This window comes from Primulina huaijiensis, chromosome 14, assembly GCF_012295235.1.
Source record: "Primulina huaijiensis isolate GDHJ02 chromosome 14, ASM1229523v2, whole genome shotgun sequence".
In the NCBI taxonomy this organism is placed as follows: Eukaryota; Viridiplantae; Streptophyta; class Magnoliopsida; order Lamiales; family Gesneriaceae; genus Primulina; species Primulina huaijiensis.
In genome coordinates, this window is record NC_133319.1 from 1865727 (window position 1) to 1884608 (window position 18882).

The following is an 18882-nucleotide window of genomic DNA, read 5'->3' on the forward strand; positions in this document are numbered from 1 at the left end:
TATTTTCTTAATCCGACCAAAATTCTAAATAAATAATGGAAATATGGAAAATAATGGCATTGAAGCAAATATCGAATACGGCGAAGGCATCTGTTTGCAGCATTTGGCATATGCCAGACAATTCCCATTAGTTTTCAGAATCTACGCCATTGCTGGAGACAGGCGAAAACACACACGCACACACACTAAACTTCTTTACGCTATCTATCAATAAGCCTATTTGCGATGGGAATCGATCCTTCTTTCAGCTTCTTCTCTATATTTACGGCGTTAATTTCCTTTCCTGTCAAACGGGCACAGATTCATTACATTTTGCGAGTTCAATGGAGAATTCATGTCCAAAGACTCGTGTTTTTGCTGTTATATTTGATTTGGATGGGACCCTTTTGAATACAGGTATATTATCTTCAATCCCTTTTTCTTGGTTTCTGTTTTCAGTAGCTGAGCTAGCTAGTGTGAACTGACTAGTATAAACAAGTTCATGTTAGTTTTTAGAAATTTTTAGTTTCCGCCATTTGAAAGATTTGTGGTTTGCCCGGAGAAATGGGTTTTATATATCGGTGGTGACTTTGGGTGTGTATTTTCAGAGCAAGTGACTAAGGACATTCTGAAGAATTTCTTGGCTAAATATGGGAAGATCCAGGACAATGAGAAGGAAAAGAAGAGATTGGGAATGACGCAGAAAGAATCAGCTATAACAATTGTGGATGATTATGATCTTCCCTTGACTCCGGAACAATTTACTCGAGAAATCATGCCAATGTACTATGGAAAGTGAGTTTCTAAATCTCTCATCTGGCAGAGTACATAATTCATGTTGCCGAAAGTACTTCTATTCGAAAAATTGATTTTTGCTGCAAGTATTTTGGATGCTGGAAGTCATACACTGTCACAGGCGGTCGCTACAATTGTTGAGTACATGTCTTTTATACTACCGTCAGTGTGTTATGTGTAACATGGAAAGAAGGAATGATTTATTATATTCATTAGTTGTCCCAGACTTGTCTGCCTATGATCACGCCTAACCATTTCAAGTCTGTTTTATTTGTGGAGTGGCTTTTGAGTCATAATCATCCGTAATTAATATAATAGGGGAACAACTTCTATACATGAATGACATTTTGTTGGAGTAATTACAAAATATGATGGTAGTTGTTACTGCTTGTTTCTTCTAATTTCTTCTTGGACCGAGTCTGTGAGCTTGAGGGACTTGTCCCTTGTTGTCAATTTATTCTATGATGGATACTTTTAATTTGGCGTGAAAATTGGTCTTGGAAGAATTTTGATATCTTTTTCCCCTTAAATTAATCTCAACTTTACCAATGCTAGTCGTATTCAATTATCAACTGATATGCTCGACTGTTGATTTAAAAGTTTTGTTTCATATATCTCTACAAGTGCGACCTTTTAAGTAGCAAAGGCTCTCTGGCTGACGTCATAGCACTTTCGAACAAGTATGCTAAATGGTAAATGACATGTCTCAAACTAGAATATGAGTCTGGATGATCTCTTTCCTTTCATTGCCTATTCAAAACCCATGCACTAGATTTGTTATAAAAAATTATTATTCTCCACTAAATAGGGGCTGAATTTTGAAAATGACGATTAAATGGTTATTCTAGTATCCTAAATTTGTCATGGACCATCAGCGTTCATAGAACTTGATGATCATGAATGATTGAACTGATTTTATTCCCTACTTTATATTTGCTCGATATCATCCATTGTTTTTGTTAAGGTGGAAAGAGGCAAAACCAGTTCCTGGTGCTGACCGTCTTATGAGACATCTTCACAAACATGGAATACAGTTTGCACTTGCATCAAATTCTTTGAGTAAAAACATTGACGGAAAAATATCACACCATGACGGTAATGTTTTTTTACCTTATTAATATTTCTACGAAATCACTCATGAGGTTTTGTTCATTACTTAAAAGTACTATGTATGGTTAGTTATAATATATTTTCAAGGTCAATGCCCTAAACATATTTGATCACTAATAAGGTATTGATAAACTGATTACTCAAAAATCACTTCTGAAGGGATATAGTAATTTTGCAACAAGAAAAATAATTTCCCAAGCCTATCAATTGTATGGTGTTGCTTTTTATAGGTTGGAAAGAACGCTTTGTTGCCATTCTTGGAAGTGACCAGGTCAAGTCAGGAAAGCCCTCTCCGGATATGTAAGTTATTATTTAAGAGAGCCACTTACAGGACCTAATCCATTGTGAATTGAGAAGTTCGCATTTTTCTTTGGTAAAGCTTTTTTATCGTTGCTATTAGTACTAAAACAAGCAAAATCAATTATGCATATAGTACTGAGTTAATATCACATGTAGCACTAGCTTACTTTAAATCACGAGGAAGCTTGATTCCTTCTTGTTGTGTTATCTGAGTATCTCTGATAATCAGATACATTGAAGCTGCAAATAGAATTGGAGTCGATCCATTGCATTGTCTTGTGATAGAAGATTCTCAGTAAGTGTTCATTACATTGTTTCTTATCATGCGGAGGTTACCCTTCATCAGAGGGACACACCTGGTGGAGGTGAAAGTAGGATCACCCGCTTAACTTTATTTTTTTTGAAAAAAAACAATTAAACTTTATTTGTAATTTGTCTAAAAGTTTAAGTTTCGCCCCCAAATACATTAAATCGCCCTCTCAGCCTCCATCATGGCCTATTCAAAATCATGGGTCCTCTACTACCTCCATCATGCCTAATAACCTGCGTGCTTTTTTTTATTCAATACTATTTTTCATTCCACACCTCGATTTTAACAGAGTGGGAGTAAAAGCAGGAAAGTCTGCTCAAATGAAGGTAGTAGCAGTGCCGTCACTCCAAATTGGAACAGATACATTTTCTGTTGCAGATTCTATACTTCACTCACTCCTAGAGTTCCAGCCAGAACTATGGGGTCTTCCACAATTCGAAGACTGTATGATTCTTGTTTCGCTAAATCCACTCTCTTGTCAACGGTCTTGAATGCATGCTGTTGAAGCAATTTTGGTTACTGCAGGGGTTGGAAAAACTTTGCCCATCGAACCTATTAATCTATCAGGCATCTTTACCGATGGGCTTTTTCATGCATATGCAGGTTTCAAGATCTATTTTCCTTTTCTTGTGAGTTACATGTTTCATTGTACGATTGTTTTAGTTTAACACCATGTCGAATCCGTTCTGGAAATTTTATTAGCATTTTGTTCGTTCACTGAAGGTGTTAAATTCTGTTTGCACATCTTTTTTACGCGCATGCTTTTCAGTTTCACGCTGTTCGTCTTATATGTTATTGTCCTGGGAACATCTTTTTATGTACAAATCCAGATAATAGCCTTACTGTGCTCCCTGACCAAATCTGGGGACTTTACCTTGGCTGGGTCAAATTTGATGAGCTGAAAGTCTCAAAAGCTGTAATCAGCATAGGTTGGAGCCTTTGTTGTTGCAACTTTGAGAGAAAAATTGTGAGTACATTATTTATGGCTATCACTGTTCTAGACATTTATGCTAATGAAAACGTGAAGAGTGAAGACTGCCATGTCTTCTAGATTTCTTTTTCACAACACTTATAAATTTCCTTCGCGAAATCTACACTTCTGTTAGATAAACATATGTATAATCACAGGCAAACTCCATTCACAGAAATGGTTCATAACTTAGTTCACGCATTTGCTTTCTCATAGTTCTCACAGTGAATTTTTTTCTCATTCAGAATGTTTGTATACTAGATGGAAGCAATCACAACGTTTACGATGGTAAGATGCAGGTGTTGATTGTGGGCTACCTTCAAAGGTCTATAAGTGAGGTAAGTGACATTGAATTATAAAGGGATCTATATGCTTTGATTGAAGCTTCTTCTAATTGCCTGGAGACATTCCGCAGGACAACAAATTGATTTTGAACAACCTCGAAATACTCGATGAAGATAAAGTGACTGCTGATGCTGCTTTGAGTTTGCCTGCATTTTCCCACAAATTATGCAAATCTTTCAAACGTGAAGATTATGTTGTAGATGATTTCTGCGTTGAGTCGGAAATCTGAGGACGTTCTTGTCTGGGGTTTTCTTCTGTAGCTCACAAATAAAGGGTGCACTGATTGCAGATTGACCCTACCTCAACTTTTCTTGAACAATCATCTCGTAGATCATTTCAAGAAATAGAATAAAAATGAAGAACTCGTTTCCATTCATTAACACTATTTTTGTTGAATGTATTAGCAATTTATTTTACAAGGAAAGAAAGAAGTGTTGTACAAAGTATATGGAAGAAACAGGAAGTATACGAGAAACCAGCGAGTCAATATCGTGAACAAAACAGAAGCAAAATTATCAAAATAAATCAAACCGATGCCTGTATGAAATACAGTGTCCTTAAAACAGACTCGTCCCCTCCGGTATGTGCTTCGAGGATGAAGCTTTCGAAAATATGAGAATGGAGGAAAGCACCAAAGGTCATTTCAGTTGGAACACTAAAGGTTTTTCGAAAATAAAAAATAGCAAAAGCCAGGTATCGGTCCGATATTCGACGCACCCAGGTCGCGTTTGTACGTTTGCACACAAGTCAAGCCTTTTTGCACTGCAAATCGGGCCCATGAATTGCACCCTCCCTGCGCCGACGTGCGCGAGAGAGAGCTTCTTGACCAATCATTGTTACACCTCCATAAAGTGAAACTCAATATAAGCTCACCAATGCTTTGTTTATTTTCCTATATATGACATTTTCCACTTACCAACTATTAGGCATCGCTTGTCCAATTTTTCATTCAAAAGATACAAACTCAATAAGTCTCTAAGTCCAACAAGAAGATGCACTAAAGTAAGTAAGAATATTTTTTAACATGGATGGAAAAAATAAATAAAAAAATTAGCCCGTCAACAAATCAAGATTGTTCTATTAAATTCGATTTAAATTCAAGCTGTTTAAATAAATAATAATATTGATAAAAAGAATAATAATAATTACGTGAAATAAATTAATAATAATAACAGTAATAATTTAAAAAAAATTTAAAATTTTAGAATAATAATATAATCAAAATTATTTGGTGAACAGATTTAACTCAAAACAGTGAGATTATTCAAAAAATTTATTTATTTTTAAAAAAACATTTAAATAAGCATATTCGGATAAACGTTATGAATCAAGTTTCTCAATAAACTTCAATATTCTTATATTCAAATTTTTATTATATTTTTAAATAAAATACTAATGTTTTGAATATTTATCCTGAAAATTAATTTTGATATTATTATTTAATCTTAAAATTTTTTATAGCAAGTGCCGGGGTTTGAAATCCCGGGTCCTTCGCAAATTTATTATTCCCAAATATAATCCATTCTGGCAAAACCCCACGGCCACCATCACCAGCTCCAACCTCTGTTATCGCCGCCACCCCACTGCCACCTGTGTCATTCAGCTGCCATTTCTCTGCCTCCGCCCGCGTCTCATCTTCTGTGTTACCAGTCTTCAGCCACCCTCTCGTATTTATTGCTCCATCTCTTTTTTTGGTACGTTAATTTTCAGGTTTTCGTATGGCTTTGATATTTTTATATGGTAATATCATTCTAGGTTTTACTTATCTTTTGTTTTGTTTTATCTCCTCTCCTGGGCTTGATTTCGTTTTCAGTTTCTGTGTGATTTTGGAGCTGAGTTCAACAGGCTCGAACTGTGACGGAGCCTAAAAATTTCAAATGTTCAAACCAGAATGCAGGAATTGACTCAATATTGATGGGATTTAATCTGTTTTAAAGATTCCATCCCACCTTTAGTTCCAAATCTCCTCAAATCCTGTGATATCCCGATTGCAAAAATTGATAGTGAAAGTTCACTTTATCTAGCTTTGTTTAAACGAGAATTGTTTGGTTTTTGTTGCTGAAAGATTAAAAAGATGAATTTTCTTGCTATCTGGAAGTTATATTTTTCTCTAACACGATGAAATTATTTTCAAATTGCAGAAATTGTGGGTGTTGAATGTTTTAGAATTGAAAATTTGCTATGGATAATCATAATATTCATAAAAACCACAACCCTGTGAGGGGAAATTTCGGTTTTGGGAATCCTGTAGGAAAGCAAATGCAAATTCCGATGCAGATGCCCTTGAATCATAACCAGCAACAGGTACCCCAGATGCTGCCCCAGAATCAGCCTCAAGCTAGGCCCTACTTTCCTGGACATTTTCAACCATCAGAACCTCAGGCGCAGGCGTTTGCGCAGGGCCAAACAGTTCAAGTCCACACTCAAGCTCAGTTCATGGCAACCCAGCCTCAGGGCCACAATAACATCAGCATTTCCTCACCATCTGTGTCCACTCCTGGGTCTGGAGGGGCAGGAACAGGGAAGCGCCTGCACAAACCACCTTCTCGGCCTTCTGGGGGATTATCAGCTCAGGGAACTGCTTCCCCAATGAAAACCATGGAACTGACCCCAGCTGCACATAGAGGGAAGCGGAAGGTTCCGGATAAAGCTATTCCTGATAAAGTTGCAGCGATAGTGCCAGAATCTGCTCTTTATACTCAATTGGTTGAATTTGAGTCTCGTGTAGATGCTGCCCTTACGAGGAAAAAGGTTGAGATATTAGAAGCCCTTAAAAATCCTGTACGTGCTCAGAAGATCCTACGTGTATATTTGTTCAACACATATGCGAACCAGGCACAAACAGATTCCGTGAAGGAAAATGCTGAACCACCTTCTTGGACACTCAGGATGATTGGGAGAATTTTAGAAGATGGCAAAGATCCCGCTTTGGAAGGACAAGTGCAGAAATCAAGCTGTTCCTACCCAAAGTTTTCAACCTTCTTCAAGAAAATTACTATTTACTTGGATCAAAATCTGTATCCAGATAACAACGTAATACTTTGGGAGAGTTCTCGATCACCAGTGCTTCATGAGGGGTTTGAGGTGAAGAGGAAAGGAGACAAGGAATTCACTGCAATTATTAGATTGGAGATTAATTATTGCCCTGAAAAGTTTAAACTTTCACAAGCTTTGCATGAAGTTCTTGGCATTGAGGTGGATACCCGACCTAGAATTATTGCAGCACTTTGGCACTATGTGAAAACTAGAAAATTACAAATACCCGGTGACTCTTCCTCCTTCATGTGTGATTCACCTCTTAGGAAAGTGTTTGGAGAAGACAAGTTGAAATTTTCCATGGTTATGCAGAAGATAACACCTCATTTGATTCCACCTGGTCCGATACACATAGAGCATAAAATTAAGCTCTCTGGTGGTAGTCCCGCTGGAAATACTTGCTATGATGTGCTTGTTGATATTCCTTGGACGTTAGAAAGGGAAATGTCAAATTTTTTGGCCAACATAGAGAAGAACAAGGAGATTGAAAATTGTGATGAATCAATTTCTTCTGCTATAAAGAAAATCCATGAGCATCGCCGAAGACGAGCTTTCTTTCTTGGATTTAGTCAGTCACCTGGAGAGTTCATTAATTCCTTAATTGCTTCTCAAGCCAGGGATTTGAAGCTTGCTTCACTAGATACCAATCGCGACGTGGAGAAAGAGCGGCAAGCAGAGTTTTACCATCAACCATGGTATGTATATATATTTTTGGCATTTGTGATTGTGAGAAGGAAATTCAAAATTTCGTGGCATACGTATTTGTTGCACGAACCATTGTATGTTGAAATTGTAGATTACACATCTTTATCTCTAAAATTGATTACTTATGTTGCAAATGTGTAATTTTTTATGTTTGCTTGAGGCTTGAGCTGGACATCTTTTTTATGCATGTCATTGTGGTTTCTCTTCCTTCTGAAAATTTTCAGTTGTGTACCTAATTTTTGAACATGAATGTCTAACCAAAATTACGTTAAGAATGAGTGACTTAAAGTCCAAGAATTTGCTCTTTCTATTCCATTTGAGAATTGATTTGCTCATACTTTTTTCATGTACCAATCGACTGATTGATATGTTGTGGCATTGTGCTGCTGTCTTCTGTTTTGGTATCTTACCATGAATGCCAATTGTATTTGTCTGTTTGTTATTATGCAAATATTCTGAAGACAGTTGTATCTTTATGTGTAGTTAAACTTTTGACGCATGTTCATTTCTTCCTTTTTTGGGGCATTTCTAATTTACCTTTCTGCGTGGCATAGGATCGAAGATGCAGTTATCCGGTACTTAAATCGCAAGACTGCTGCTGGGAGTGAAGCTCCTGGAAGCAAATAGTTGAGCAACCGTTTAACTTGTGCACTAGTTTACGTGTAACTTTCTTTACCATTTCTCTCATTTATATCTCGTTCTGAGCCATTTCAAAACTTAATACTAATCCATATTTAGGGTATATCAGTAGCCTTATGCTAGAATCGATACTAAGTTAGAATGCTGTTGACTTGTCCTGACTTTTAATTTATGTTGATATTTTTCAGTCTGAAAAATATGCTAATTCAGGGATGACCTTTAGACTTTTAGTTCTAGTTTTAGAGGTTCTGTTATTTGTCCTTAAAGTCGTGTCACATTCTCATGGGACAGAACCATGATGAAAATATCAGAGTTATGTAATCCATGACTGTGCTTCACACTCTCTCCCTACAAATTTGAAATGAATTCGAACTCGTATTTTCCGGCTTGCTTTGTTCAGCTGGTTAAGCCTACATATTTTGGTGGGAATACCGTTACTTCTTATCGAACTTGATGCATTCTTTATGCCGCGGCTTGCTTTGTTCAGCCGGTTAAGCCTACATATTTTGGTGAGAATACTGTTACTTCTTATTTGACTTGTTGCATTCTTTCTGCGGCATATAGGACCATATGATTTTGCAATGAGTCGTTGCTTAGCTTTGACACAGTCATATGTTTCTCACTTCATCAATCTTTTGTCTGTTAAACCTGGCCCCGAACGGTGCCGGTCTAAACCCGGTCAAAGGGTCTAGAAGCGGGTCGAGGCGGGTAATTGGTTTTAATGGATTCGTTCTTATAATAATATATTTATATTTTATTGAATAATGAATGTCTTGCATAACTTTAACTCTCAGTATTTTTTTTGGCAAACTTATTATTAAAATGTTATGGATTACACATAATTTTGATGAATATGCTAATTTTTGGACTTTTATTTTGTATTTATTAAAATTTAAAACTTGTCTAGTGCTTAATGGATTTCTGGGTCCAACTAGACCTGCTTGGTTTTGGGCCAAGGAGTGACAAATCTTGGAATTGGTCGAACTCGTACGAGACCTTCCTGTGGCCATCCTAAACACGCCATTGCCCCCATCCCTTCGTTTTTAAGTCTTGTGGGGAACATGTTTTCTAAAACTAATGAAAAAGTTGAGAATCTGGATTGAAAATCTTCGCATGCTGAGGTTATATTTGGGGCAATTCATATTTATTCTAGGCGTGCCTCATTATGAAATATAGTCAAATGAATGTGACATCTTACTATCTAATGCGTGTTTTTATAGGAAAGTGACATTCAATTATTGTATGTAATTAGTAATAATAATTTGAAAAAACTTGTGCTACTATGAGGGAATCATGGAAATTCCACTTAATTCGTGTAACGAGTTGAAGTTGGTCCGACTCTGACTCAAAATGTTCTACGTTCCATTTTTTTCCAAAATATAAACGTACCCTGTTATTTCATTATTTTTATTTTTTAATATTAGCTATTAAGAAATTCAAGTAACGCAGTTATAAATTTTCAATGATGAAATCTTTGAAAAATAGTTGTCATGATAAAAAAATATTAATTGTGCATATAAGTATTAATGAATTAAATTCACTAAAATAATTTCTTCAAATTATATTTTCCCTTTCGTTAAATAAATTTCTATAATCATTCTTTTTTTTTTTTGGGAAAGAAATATCTTACGATGTCCGTATATTTACGGATAAATAAATGCTTGCAAAAAAACCAATTATCTATTTGTATAAAAGTTTGTAAAATTATTCTCGATTATTTTTTTGTAAAATTATTATTTATCATTCCTTGTATTTATATCGAATAAGCCATCGTGATTCAGTTAGACCATATGGATTTATAATAATAATAACACGATAAATTGATAAGAATATTGTTTTTTGACCGAAAACATTTTGCATCTATTTTTTTTTCGAAAAAGGGTTTCTTTAAATTTTTTGTTCAGCTTTTATTTATCCGATTAGGTTTCTTATGAGATAGTTTCACAAATTTATTTTTATGAAACAGGTCATCGGATCAATATTTAAAGTGAAAAATATTTTTTTTAACATAAAAAATAATATTTTTCATCTCAAATAAGTTTTTTGTGTATTTATTTGTGTATTTTTTCTATTGTGAATAAATTCTTAACACAATTGGATGCATCTAAAAATTAAAAAACTAAAATGTTTCATTGGTAGTCCTTTTTTTAATAAGGAACAAATTAAAGGTCCAAATTACCATATAAAGATCGGTAAAACTGCATTTTTGATTTGATATATTTGCTTGATTTTGGTCCTTTGTTTTATCAGATATTAATTTTAATTTTATATTTTACGAATTTTTACAATTTTAATTTTTTACATTGAAAGTTGTAAAAAAACTAAAATAATCAAAACAAAAATAAAAATAACAAATTAAAATCAAAATTTAACAATATAAAAAATCAAAATTAAGTCAAACTTATAAAATAAAAAAATGATTTTTCTTGTAACAATAGATAAATTTTGAACAACCTGCCACTTTTTAATACTGTTCTTTCGTTGTCTGTTGCATGTTGCGAGTGGCCCCAAGTGAAACTCGGATGAGTATGATCGTTAAAATAGTGCTCCAATGGATAAGAACCAAAAGGACCCGAATTTATCGTCTTCTACATGGATCATCCTGCTGCAAAAGCCATCGAAGACACGTGTCGCCAGATCACATTCAACGGCCAGGATCAACAATGTAGACAGCCCACGTCCCACGATTTTACATTATTATATGATTATTTTACATGTATTCTGTTCTGTGAGATCAGCTTTCAAGATTGTGGAATTTGGCAGGTGGATTTCTTTTTCTGTGTGTAAAAAATCTTTTCTTGATCATTTGAGAGTGGTGAACGTGTGTGTTTTTAGGTGTGGGTTGTTTGAGAAAGCATATACATACACAAATACATATATCATACGTATCAAAAATGGTGATGGAAGAAAGCGAAACACCGAGGAGCCCAGAAGCTGAGGTGGGTATGCAAGTGGAAGATTTATGGGATATTCAAGAACAGCAGCTGACACCTACTGAGAAGCTTAACGCTTGTTTTGAGAGTATTCCTGTTTCCGCCTTCCCCCCTGCTCCTCCTACCCAAGGTAATCTTTCATTCATGGAATAAAATATTTACTGTGATTCCTGCTCTTGATTGAAGATTGGGTCACAATTATTTCTAGATTGAAGTCTGTTTTGTAAAAAAATTCTTGTACGTGTCCGTGGTCTGTGAACAGATGACGATTTAAATGATCAATAATCCGTGTTACAAATTTAGAATCTTCGGAAGGGTTGATTTGTTCCAATGAACTTCGGGTTCAATTTCTTACTTTTTATAGTCACTTTACTGTATTTTGGAATTATGGTTCACTTTACGATAATACTTTCTCTCACAATTACTCTGTTTTTGTTTGAAGTTACGCTATTGTTGCTTTGTATTGTATTAAAATGAATGTTTATTGAGGACAAGAATTAAGAAAGTAATAGCTGATATCTGACATTACTAAATACCGGATAGGTGTGTTTATGCAGAGATCATTCGCCAAAACTATGATTTGCTGTCTCTTTAGATGCTTCTGATAGCAGGCTATGAAAATATGTCAGATGCCTCATTGAATTTTTTTTTGTGATGTTATGTTAAAAATACTTGGGTGGGTAGCATGGTATATATGTATTTTGTTTTCTTGATTATCTTCTTTGGCCAGTCAGTATCTTTCAGATATGGGGTTTTAATTCTAAGCAATTTCATGTGCAGTTATTGAGATAAGTTCGGATACAAATCTCGCGGAAGCCGTTAAATTACTTGCACGTCATAAAATCCTTAGTGCACCAGTTGTGGATGTGAAAGCACCAGAAGACGCGAGTTGGATCGACCGATATATTGGCGTTGTAGAGTTTGCTGGCATAGTTGTTTGGATATTACATCAGGTTTAATGTTCTCAGTTCAATCCCATTAAAATTCTTTGTTCTCTGAATTACAATCATAAAAAATAGAAATAAATTTAAACTTTGGCTGCAGTCTGAGAGGATGGAAGGCAGCAAGACTGCCTTTGATTCTGCCTTAAGCGACACAGAAGATGCTACTGCCTCAGCTGTTACCGCAGCCGCAAATGGAATGTCATCTCCACGGTTTAAAAGTATGCACCCCGACTCTCCCACAGCAACTTGCGGGAAATTTTTTGAGACGCTCACTTCTTCTGATTTCTACAGGAACACCAAGGTGACTAATCTCTCGCCTGACCACTTTTCATGATCTCATGTTGGCAGCATAAGAAATTGTAGTGTTTAATATATATGAGTCCGTGTCCTACTTTTTGGGCTAAAGTTTTAGGTTTGCACTCTGTCTTTGTCTTATAACCTAACATAGGTACTCAATCTCGTTAAGAATTGAAGTAGTTGTCTAGATAATATGACCCGTATATTTATGTTATAGGCTAGATTAATGTGCATATTGAAAGTTGTTAATAGGGAGCCATCGTGTGCTTCAATTTCGTAAGGGGTCGGCTCAACAAGAAATTGTGAAGCAACTAATGAACTCAAGGACTCTTTCATATCGTACCTAATAATATAGTGTTTAAGGTTGTGCTCTCTTCAACTTTTGACTTATGGCCTAAACCTAATCCCATCTGCCTAATGGATCCATAAATAGGTTGGCGATATTTCTGGATCTTTTCGTTGGGCTCCATTTCTAGCTCTGCAGAAAGCAAACTCTTTTTTGACGATGCTCCTACTGCTATCAAAGTACAGAATGAAAAGTGTCCCTGTGGTTGATTTAGGAGAAGCAAAGGTTGATAATATTATCACTCAGAGTGCTGTTATTCACATGCTTAAAGAATGCGCTGGACTTCATTGGTTTGAGAGCTGGGGTTCGAAGAAACTGTTTGAACTCGGTCTTCCCCTTATGAAACCTAGACAACTCATCAAGGTACTTCGCGAAAGGCATTGACATTATACATATGAACATGTGTGGTTTTTAATTTTTTTTTATGTCAAAACTTGTGTTTATAATCTCAGAGTATACTTCTGATTCGTTATGTTTTGTTTGCCATGTTCAGGTAAATGAAGACGAGCCTGTGCTGCAGGCATTTAAATTGATGAGGCAGAAGGGAGTTGGAGGGGTGCCAGTGGTTGAAAATGGAGGAAGCAAGGCAATTGGTAATATAAGCATCAGGGATATCCAATTCCTTCTCATTGCACCACAAATTTACAGGGAATACAGGTCTCTCTCTATAATTAATCTATTTTCTCCATGTTTTCTGTTCGAGTTCATAACATTTTTTTAATATATCTGTAAAATAAAGTAATGCATATGTTTTATCTCAAATATGTCAGATCATGCTCGTGCTTGACTAGAGTTCGATAATTTCGAGTAGGAATAAAAAAATTATGTTTTGTCCATGCTCATTCGGAGTACTTTCATACTTGTACAGATCTATCACTGCAAAAAACTTCTTGACAACAGTTAGAAGCTATCTGGAGGAGGAGCATGAGAAGGAGTCGCCACTGTTGATTGGCATGGTAACATGCCGGAGAGACGATACTTTAAAAGAAGTCATAATGAAGCTCGACTCAATGAAGATCCACCGAATATATGTGGAAGATGGAGGTGGAAACCTGGAGGGTGTCATAACCCTGAGGGACATAATCTCAAAGTTAGTACACGAGCCTCGGGGTTATTTCGGGGATTTCTTCGATGGAGTCCTACCACTGCCTGCAAATAGTAGGGTTTAACTTGTTGCAAACTAGTGCAGAGTTCGTTTGTTTTGATGCAAGAATCTATATATGAACATATGAGGTGTAGCTACTGGTTTCTCTTGTAGTTGTGGAATAAAATTTTGATATGGTATTTGTTATCTTGCACAAAGACACCTCTACAATCATCCCCATGAGTTTGAAATTAATGGAAAGAGTTCTTGACCAGAAGTTCTCTCTTTCTTTACTTCTTTTTTCTTTTTCTTTGTTTGACCCAGTGAGTGAGGAGAATTGTTCTTCACTTTTCAATTGCACTTTTTAAAGTATGTTTGGGGAGCCAATGGTTAGTTTATAAAGTGCGTGAGATTCTTGAACAGTCAAGGTTTCATTTTCACAGTAAAAGTAGACCTGGTTTTTTTTTAAAAATACAATCGTCATAATGATTAACTCATCAATTGCTAAAAAAGAAAAAATAATCATCAGTAAAAATTAAATAAAATACAATATGTTGATATAAGTCCAAACTCGATAATAAATTTTTTTTACATATATAAGTTCAAACTCGATAATAAATTTTTTTTTACATATTTCACAAACTCGTCAAAAAAAAAAAATTAAACGAGTGATGGTATATGAGCTTTTTATATGGTATAAATAACCGTTTAAAGCAGCTCAAACAACACATTTGTAAGTGATGACCTTTGGCTACTGTCGAGCAACAATATAACGTTATGAACATATAAAAAACATCCAAAAACACGAACTTATTTAACATAGATCTAATCGCCTAAATATATCGAATAGCAAGATTTCAATTAATCCACAAAACTTATAGCTAATATATAATCAATGTCTTTGGTTTGAGACTCGATTGTATCAATATGTTCCCCCAATTTTATTTTATTTAAAAAAGGACGATGGCAACCATCTTTGAAAATCGTCTACGAAAAGATCAATTGAAAATAATTGCCACAATGCAAAAGAGAGTAAAATTGGTTGGGTTCATATAAAAAAAAATGGCCACCATTTGACCATAATATTTTTTTCACGTGGGGTCAAAAGGTGGTCGTGTTCCGACCAATGGTGCCTTATTTACTGAATAACCCAATATAAAGAAGGTAACGATGCATCTACCGCTCACTAAGAAAGGTATACAACAGAATTTCTATTCTTAAAAGGCACTTAAACAAAGTTAAAAGCCAAAAGATATTATTCTTATACTAAAATATTCTCATCTGAAAAAAATATAAATATCAATCTGCTTAATAAAATCTTTCCAAGTTTATATTCATGCATCTAAGTTGATCCAAGGTGGGAAAGCTTTTTGAGAATATTTTAAACAGTTGTCACATATTCACAGTAAAGTCAACATATGCATCACGGGTGCGCAAGATAGGGAATCCTGTCATTTTTTTAAATTTAAAATAATTGTTGGATCTCATCGTTTTCTCTTCAAAAATCAAAACCACATACCCCCATTTATTCCAAGCGAGAACCATCATTTTCAGGTATAAATAAATATTAATCACTATTTTCTCCAAAGGCTTAATCTAAGTACGGATGCAACAAGGGAAGACCGTGAAAAGTTGAAAAGAAAGCAAGAGAGAATCCACGCTTAAAACTACTATGTTTTTCAAATGAAGCACCATAAGAAGTCTATAGAGCTGCAGACAGCAGGCTCTCGCCCACACAATAATCAAGAGTGGAAAGCATTTAACCACAATCCAAGGCAATCCACCAACTGAAGCTACATAAAAACATACTATTGGGTATCTTTAACTACTGTATCACTCCACGTGAATAAGTCATCGAATGCAAAACACCTCCCTTCAGTGGCGGAAAAATAAATATTACAATAAATCAAGCACCTTAAGGACTGCTAATTGACGTCTAGTCAGCACAATATTTGACGTCTAAACAAGACAAAGTAACCTATAAGGACATCTCCGACCCTTGCACCAAAATGACGTGGATGCTCCATTTCCCCTCTGCGCCAAATTCGCAGCTCTATTTCCCCTCTGCGCCAAGCTCTGCGCATCTCTATTTTTTTTAATTTTTTTTGTTTTTTTAATTATAAATATTAATATTAAAAATTGTAAATATTATTTATATAATAATAATATATTATTTTAATAATTAGATATTTTTAAATAATAATATATTCAATAATATATTTAAAATAATTAAATAAATCAAATAAAAAAGAATATTCTAAGAATATATTTTATAGTGTAAGATTTGAAGTAAATGGTTTGGAGATGGACGTTGTATTTGGAGTAGAAATCGCACTATTTTAGTGCAGAATTTACACCAAAATAGATTTTTGGGTTGAAGATGACCTAACAGCCTTGCAAGTTGCAATATAATTGCAATGAGACTATTGAAACAACTAGAGAACCGGTAGGGTAATGCTGTAGCTTACAGCATATGAGAATAGCTTCTCCCATTGAACGGAAAAAGCATAGTACTAAGAGAAAGGAAAAAACCCTCGTGAAGCAGGCTAAACAGAATTTGAATCTTGTTGCTTGAGACGTATCCTCGCTTCCTCTTTCTTTTACATGCAAGCATCAGTTTAGATTCACAACAAAAAAATATAACTAAACTCAACATGAACACAATCCATAACAAATTGAAAGAACCATGGTAATCGACTCCCAAATATCACCTGCTGCCCATTGCGAAATGTGATTCATGATTATAAATACATGAAACATGTATAGTTCCACACATTGATGATATAATACATGTACAAAGTTATTAGAGTATATCTCAAAGGGGTGTGAATACCATCCTCTCACAACAGATTGTGCCCAATACGCTCACATCAACGGTGAAGAGCACGTCAGCAAGCTGAAGGTAGAAGTCGAACTATTCTTGAAAACAAAAAGGATACCCGTCACCAGACTACTGCATTTCTATGTACTTTTTCTTCTCATGTGGTGCAGAATAAGGGGTGCTCCTTCAAATAGATCCAACAAATAATTCTCTAAATCCTCAGGAGAGTATTTAATATATTTTCCAGCATGCCTCCCGCTCTCTAGTTGGCTCCCAAACCTTCCCAAGAATGATCGATATGCCGGAATCACTTTTTCCGAAATGGATATGCGGAGCTCTTCTCGAAGCTGAGGATCCGGAACCTTCCAAGCAGTCTGGATCCTATAAATATCTTCAAAACAAGTATTAAAGTTCTTGAATCTTTCTTTCAAAGCCACCTTTGTTGCACTACTTGAGCTCCCGCCAATCCCTTCATCTTTCAAATAAGACAAGACCTTGCTCCATGCGGCTCTTAGATAATGTGTAGCATGTTGCCGAATCAGACCTCGTCGTTTTTTAATCCAGTTATCGCCCAAAACTTTTCGGAGCTCTGAGTCCTTTACTTTTTGTACAATGTAAAGAATGTTGTTCATCAGAAAAATATAAGGCATTGCACCATCCTCATACATTCGCGATTTTTCCTCAAGATTTGATTCCAAAGAACTTATCAATGCCAAGAGGCGCTGAGCAATGAGAGAGAAGCTTGTCTCCAAATTATCATTATTCTTCTTTTCCAATCCTGACTTATTCTCCAGAGTCTCCAAGAGTGAATTAAGTGTATCACTATAATCCACAATCAATTTTGCGTAATTCATAACATACCTAGTGAGTGGATGAATCCCACCATTCTGCATCGGATTCCTTGATACCTCCCCCTGAACAGCGTTCTCAAACTCCACAAAAGTCCCAACTGCAGTCTCACCCAGGGCATCTAACACTCCCTTTGCCTCACTACACACCATATCACCTGCATCTTCATCCATAAACAGTGCTTGTAAATCTGGTAAAATCGCAGCCAACGCATCATACATATCAAGAATCCTAAACAATTTCTCAGCGGACCTTCTCCCAACGGCAACCGCCTCTCCGAAATTTAAAAACTGCATCACGCATCCCTTCGATGTTTCCAAGAAGCAAACTTCCTTGATCAAATCGGACCCAGTAAAAATCTGATCGCATAAACGTTTCTCGCCAGATAAAAGATCCCGAACAACTAATTTAACTTCTGGAATCCACTTCCTCATCTTATCATCCAAGGACCGCCACTCCATCCTCTGTACTTCCTCAATGCTCAATTTCTTCACTCCAAGTATCGCCAAACATTCGTCAAGAACATCACGTCGAACACTACAATATACCTGGCAGCATTCCTTCTCGTAACCAGATCGGATCATCCGATCTGCGATCTCCCTCAGATCAATCACTGCGTCGGGATGGACCAAATCGAGGGACGACATATCTTCCCCACCAAAGCTAATACCCCTGCCGTGACCATGATGACTGTACCTCCCGCTGCTCGCATCTTCAATATTTTCATTCACGTCATCGTTGAAAAACTCAGTAGCAACGATTGACGAAGAGGAAGAGAGCGAAGATCGATGAAGACGCTCGGTGTCATATGCGACGGTGTTACGGATCAGGATATGGCGAAACTCATCCTCCAAACGAGCCATCGCAAGCTGCAGCGCGTTCTCCGCACGGTCCATCACACCGTCCGTGGCATCAGCGGCACGCGGATTGAGGTTGATTTCCTCGGTCAAATGGATGATCTCGTCAACTGCAGCCAAGTAATCGTCCGAAAATGACGAATCTGCTTCGTTCAGAATGACCAGCTCGGCTTCCGCGAATCGTGGGTCGATAACGGCGTTGGATGTATTCTCTTCCCCTGAAACAAAGGAGGAGAGAGTGGATAGACGGTTATCGAAGGAGGAGAGGATTAAAAGCATATCATCGGTGTTGGATGTATTGTGTAGGCTCTGCACAATCCGCTGCGCGGTGGCCAACACCTTATCCTGGCCTTCGATAGCCGCCGCCATGTGTTCTTCCCCCGCCGAGGCGATGCTGGTTATGTACGTAAAGATTAGATTTTTAATTAGGCTTCAAATTGGGGAAGAGGAATGACAACGAGAATTTTTTTGTATTTTGTACAGGAACCACCCTTTGCCACGGAGGGGGCCAGTGTTGATGACGTGTCAATCTTTTAATTTTTTTATTTGTATTTTAATAATA

General features: G+C 36.3%; 4 protein-coding genes across 6 annotated transcripts; 3 read left to right on the top strand and 1 right to left on the bottom strand.

Moving 5' to 3' along the window:
- On the top strand, positions 1–4240 carry LOC140956585 (bifunctional riboflavin kinase/FMN phosphatase-like). Of its 3 annotated transcripts, XM_073413389.1 has the most exons (10): positions 12–396; positions 588–774; positions 1739–1869; positions 2115–2184; positions 2414–2479; positions 2784–2938; positions 3020–3097; positions 3325–3461; positions 3710–3802; positions 3880–4240. In XM_073413389.1, the coding sequence occupies exons 1-10, from the start codon at positions 324–326 to the stop codon at positions 4036–4038; spliced, it is 1149 nt and encodes a 382-aa protein (XP_073269490.1). In that variant the 5' UTR covers positions 12–323; the 3' UTR covers positions 4039–4240. The 3 variants fall into 3 exon arrangements, with proteins under 3 accessions (XP_073269492.1, XP_073269491.1, XP_073269490.1); XM_073413391.1 differs by lacking the exons at positions 3710–3802; positions 3880–4240 and adding an exon at positions 3546–3674 and having other exon boundaries at positions 1–396; positions 3325–3515; XM_073413390.1 differs by lacking the exon at positions 2414–2479 and having other exon boundaries at positions 10–396.
- Positions 4241–5990: 1750 nt separating this feature from the next.
- Positions 5991–8602, top strand: LOC140957533 (SWI/SNF complex component SNF12 homolog). Its single transcript, XM_073414845.1, has 2 exons — positions 5991–7540; positions 8105–8602. Exons 1-2 carry the CDS (start codon positions 5991–5993, stop codon positions 8175–8177), a joined length of 1623 nt encoding a protein of 540 aa, XP_073270946.1. The 3' UTR covers positions 8178–8602.
- Positions 8603–10911: 2309 nt separating this feature from the next.
- On the top strand, positions 10912–14003 carry LOC140957322 (SNF1-related protein kinase regulatory subunit gamma-1-like). Its single transcript, XM_073414525.1, has 6 exons — positions 10912–11252; positions 11903–12075; positions 12167–12367; positions 12797–13072; positions 13203–13366; positions 13578–14003. The coding sequence occupies exons 1-6, from the start codon at positions 11084–11086 to the stop codon at positions 13876–13878; spliced, it is 1284 nt and encodes a 427-aa protein (XP_073270626.1). The 5' UTR covers positions 10912–11083; the 3' UTR covers positions 13879–14003.
- Positions 14004–16340: 2337 nt separating this feature from the next.
- On the bottom strand, positions 16341–18772 carry LOC140956441 (exocyst complex component EXO70B1-like). The gene has a single exon (XM_073413161.1). The coding sequence runs from the start codon at positions 18687–18689 to the stop codon at positions 16755–16757; it is 1935 nt and encodes a 644-aa protein (XP_073269262.1). The 5' UTR covers positions 18690–18772; the 3' UTR covers positions 16341–16754.
- Positions 18773–18882: the final 110 nt, after the last annotated feature.